The sequence below is a fragment of the Triticum aestivum genome, chromosome 5A, assembly GCF_018294505.1.
Source record: "Triticum aestivum cultivar Chinese Spring chromosome 5A, IWGSC CS RefSeq v2.1, whole genome shotgun sequence".
Classification (NCBI taxonomy): Eukaryota; Viridiplantae; Streptophyta; class Magnoliopsida; order Poales; family Poaceae; genus Triticum; species Triticum aestivum.
This window is the reverse complement of record NC_057806.1, coordinates 50705543-50710078: the sequence shown is the minus strand read 5'-3', so window position 1 is coordinate 50710078 and position 4536 is coordinate 50705543. Positions and strand designations below refer to the sequence as shown.

Genomic DNA, 4536 nt, shown 5'->3' with positions numbered 1-4536 from the left:
ACATGATAGTGGATTCTCATCAACAACAAGTTCTGCAGTACGGTTCTGATGATGCTAGTTTTGAATTCTGTCCAAGAGAAGCCAATTTGGATGCCCATGAGAAGCCAATTTGGATGCTAGGTCTTCTAGTAATTCTGCAAATATTGTATTCTGGGTCGATGAACCCATACTTCTCTTTTGAACGGTGTAACTATTATTGCCAATCAATAAAGCTAGCCGGATGGCTTCCCGTAAAAAAAGGACAACATTGAGATATTTATTATCGTTTCATAAGGATATAAGCAACATTAAGTTGCCATTTTTCTTCAATACTATCTCCATGTTCACTGTTCAGTACAAGATCTCCGAACATAGGCTGCTCAGCAACTAGAATTTTAGAATCTATACATTCCAACACAATCTTATTCCATACCCCCTCCGTCCGAAAAAGCCTGTCCCCCAAATAAATGTATTTAACATCAAATTAGTGCTAGATACATCCATTTAAGGGACAAGCTTGGGACAAGTTTTTTCGAACGGAGGGAGTACCACATTAGAAAGGAGTTCACCTTCGAAGGTCCCCTTTGTATTCTGTTAACCAGGAGTACACTTTATTGAAGCCTATCTCTGACATTTATTTGAGTATGTCGGTCCACCAGCTTTATATTTCAGTTTAGAAAAGACAACTTTCACAATCTAAAACAAGCTCATACACTATCTTTTTAGTTTTTACTCGGTTCTTAGTTACCCACCTCCTCGCCAACTTCGTTCTTATTATGTGCTTCCTCTCCAGAAAGCTTGTCCAGGAAGGACAGTATCTCAGAGTTCACCCTCTCGGCCTGCTCTTGCTGGAGGAAATGGTGTCCTTCAATGATGGAAACCTCAAGATCAGGAACATTGGACTTGAAACCCCCGCTCTCGATGTAGCGCTTGACTCCAAAGGACTCGACACCGATGTCCTTCTCACCCCCGATGAACTTCGCAGGCACCATGATCTTTGCACCATGCCAGGGCGCACTAAGCTTCCAGTTCCTGTGTTTGACGTGAACTCGTGCGTATGAGCTACATAAAATGGAAATCATAGGAAGAATGTAAGCAATGAAGTTTACGTGTCCATGGCGCGGTAGTAGTTGAGGGGTCCTGTGAAGCCAGACTTCTGAAACTTCTCGGCATACTGTCCCAGTTCTTCCTCCGACATCCAAGGAAGTGGGGATGATGATGCCTCAAAAAAATCTATGACCTCTACTCCAGGAGGGGCAGCAAGGTCATCTAATTGAAGGGAGTAGAACTTCTTTAGGACAGTTGCGACATCGTACCGAGCAAATGCCTTTTCAGCTCTTCCAGGCTCCTGCAGGGATGAGCTTTAAATAAGGCGAAGTTGGTATGCAGATCATGACTGCAACTACAAGGCAAATATATGCTCATCTTAGCGATAATTCAACCCAGAGCCCGGTGGACAGTACCGCGATTTAAAAAGAAAAAAAGTTCGAAAAATTCCAATTTTTTTTGTGGTGCAAGATGCTCCTGTGCGTGAACTCCTTGCAAAATTTTGTGAAGTTTGGACATTTCAGGAGCTCGTCCAAAATTTGTCTTTTTTGCCACGAGCTCTAACTTCACAAAATTTTGCACGGAGTTCACGCACAGAAGCATCTTGCACCACAAAAAACATTGATTTTTTTAACCTTTTCCCCTTTCAAAACGCTGTACTGTTCATGTCTGGGCTCATCTGAGTGCGGGCACCAAATCGCCGCGCTCTCATCTTGGTGCCATCCTGGACCTTAGACTGTAGTTTTGGACCCACAAAAATAATCTTAGCGTTTGTGTCCTGATTATAGAATGTTACCCTGGCAAAATGTTAATAGATGATGTATTTGTTCTAATTTTCAGAAAACAATTTGGATCATAATTTAGATGCATAATATCGGTTAATAAATCTATGCTTCTTCAGCATAGAAGTTCAAAGATTCAAACCAATTAGCCCCCTCGTATCAGCATCTGCTTCATAATTTTTCCTTTGAACATTTGCTTCAGTTTGTATGTGATTAATTTCCATTTCAGTATTTCACACAACCAATTCACTGCTTCCATGCTGTATCAGGTCCCCCCCATGGCATTGGCAAGAAGAAGAATGAATGCTGAAATTAAGTCAGAATACACCTGGAACAAGGATCACAGCACCTGGAACTGCGTGATGTAGAACCCATCGCCGCGCGCGGCGAACATCTCCGCCATCGGACGAGGGGAGCGGGGGAAGAACGGGATCCCCAGCGCGACGACGGCGCGCACCCGGTCCGGCCGGAACAGGCAGAAGTGCCACGCCACCTGCGCGCCCCAGTCGTGCCCCACCACCACCACCTGCGCCGGCGCCGGCGTCAGTGCGTCACTCGCGGCGGCCAAGGAAAAAGAAACCAAGAGGTACGCACCTTTGGGAGGCGGAGGTGGTCGAGGAGCGCGACGACGTCGCCGACGACGTGGAGCATGGTGTAGGCGGCGGGGTCCGCGGGGGCGTCGGAGTCGCCGTAGCCGCGGAGGTCGGGGGCGAGGGCGCGGAAGCCGCGGGCGGCGAGAGCGGCCATCTGGTGGCGCCAGGAGAGCCAGAGCTCCGGGAAGCCGTGGAGGAGGAGCACCGCCGGGCCGTCGGCGGGGCCCTGCTCGGCGACGTGGAGGGAGACGCCGTTGACGTCGGCGTTCCAGTGCCGCACCTCGCCTGCACCGCCGGACTCCATGGTTGGGTTGACTCTCACTCGCCTCGCCGGCCGAGCGTGCTTTGTCGGACTCGGCTTCAGTGTTTTTGTTTTTTCGAGGGACGGCTTCGGTGGTTTTGAAGAGCAAAGTCACCGAGCGATCTGTCATTTGTGGAGTCAGACTGACATAAGCAATGAGGTCAGCTTCAGCGACTGTGAGAGCACAGCCACCGAGCAATCTGCCGTTCATTCTACATCAAACGCACAGGATCCACTCAAGGAAAATGAAAAAAGGAAAACGCCGAGACGTGCAGTCTCGAGCTTTCAGGTGACATGAATAGCAGAATCGTTGCACTGGACACTTTCCAGTTTGAAGATTTCACAATAATTTTTCGGAAATGATAAATCCTAAACATCCGGATTTTAAGCATGACAACAAAACGTTTTTCATGATAATTTTAGTTCACGCGAGATTGATAAAACATGACAATTATCTGACAGAAAAACAAACAGAGACAAAATTGCCATATTTTAATAACTAAAGTTGTCACCTCGTTTCAACTAAAATTGCCATGAAAAAACGTTCAGGATGACATGCTTAAAATCCGAACATTCAGGATTTACTGGGGTCCTAATTCTTTTTGATCTCTTACTGAATAAAGAAGGCAACAATTGAACTTTGATTACAAAAGGAAAAAACTGACCCCGTTACAGAAGAAGAAATAATAGCACACCACTTAAATTTAAAAGCACTTAACATTGAAAGTAGCATTATGTACTCCCTCCGTTCGAAAATACTTGTTATCAAAATGGATAAAAAGAGATGTATCTAGAACTAAAATACGTTTACATACACTAGCTGAATGCCCTGCGTTGCCACGGAATAAAAAAAGTTTACACCAAAATGTATGTCGTTCTTGATGGCATGTGGTTTCCATTTATACATCGATAAGATGCAATTCTCAGTCACTTCTTACATCATTAACAATTGTGATGTCTCCTTAGCAACATCTTAGCATGTCCCCTCGTACCCATCAACTTCCATTTTCTTAAACTCCCGTCTCTAGCATTGCTATTGCTTAAAAGGGATATCATCTAGCGAGACATAACATCATGGTCTATCTCTAATTCACAATGCAAACACTTCTCGTCTATCACCTGAAATAATGGTAAGTCAATGACAATGACAATGTCTCCTTAGAACAACTTTAGCCCGATCCCTCACACCCACCGACTTCCATTCTCTTTAAACCCCTTGATCTAGCATTGGCATTTCTTAAAAGGGCTACCATCTATGGAGAGATACCATCATGTTGTACCTCTGATTTAAAATCAGAACACTTATCATCTGTCGTGGGAGATAATGATAGTCCAGTGACAATGACAATGTCCCCTTATTCTTCAATGACAACAAAGAAACACTTTTGTACTCGTGAGAAACATAAACAGAAATACGGTTCTGAGAAAATTAAACTAAAACAACAACATGATTAACTAATCTGGCCCTTTCCTTAAAATTCTCCTATTTATTGTGTCGCATGGTGACTTGCGGTGTACAAATTTAACTATAATAGATAGTTAGTGAGAACACTTAAACGAAGTCTCTTCGCTGGACGTCTCACTCACTACTCCCCACGACCATTGAAAAAACACATGGAAGCAAGCCCCCTCAAGCAGCTCTGTCGGTGAGGTCTGCCATATCTAAGAAGATCAAGGGAAAAGCTAGACAATCCTCCATCGCCGATCCCTTTCTCATCCTCCTTCGGCACCCCTCGTAAGTTGGGCCCGCCGACAACATCAAAACGGAGATGACAAGCTAATACTTGTTTTCCCATCGTCCTTCCTACTGGCCAGGAATTTTTCCTCTCCACCT

The 4536-nt window shown here is 44.9% G+C and overlaps 1 protein-coding gene across 1 annotated transcript; it reads right to left on the bottom strand.

Annotated features, from left to right (window-relative positions):
* Nucleotides 1–265: 265 nt before the first annotated feature.
* On the bottom strand, nucleotides 266–2795 carry LOC123102269 (epoxide hydrolase A). The gene is made up of 4 exons (XM_044523567.1): nucleotides 2403–2795; nucleotides 2158–2334; nucleotides 1089–1327; nucleotides 266–1011 (listed from the first exon to the last, which is right to left on the bottom strand). Exons 1-4 carry the CDS (start codon nucleotides 2703–2705, stop codon nucleotides 720–722), a joined length of 1011 nt encoding a protein of 336 aa, XP_044379502.1. The 5' UTR covers nucleotides 2706–2795; the 3' UTR covers nucleotides 266–719.
* Nucleotides 2796–4536: the final 1741 nt, after the last annotated feature.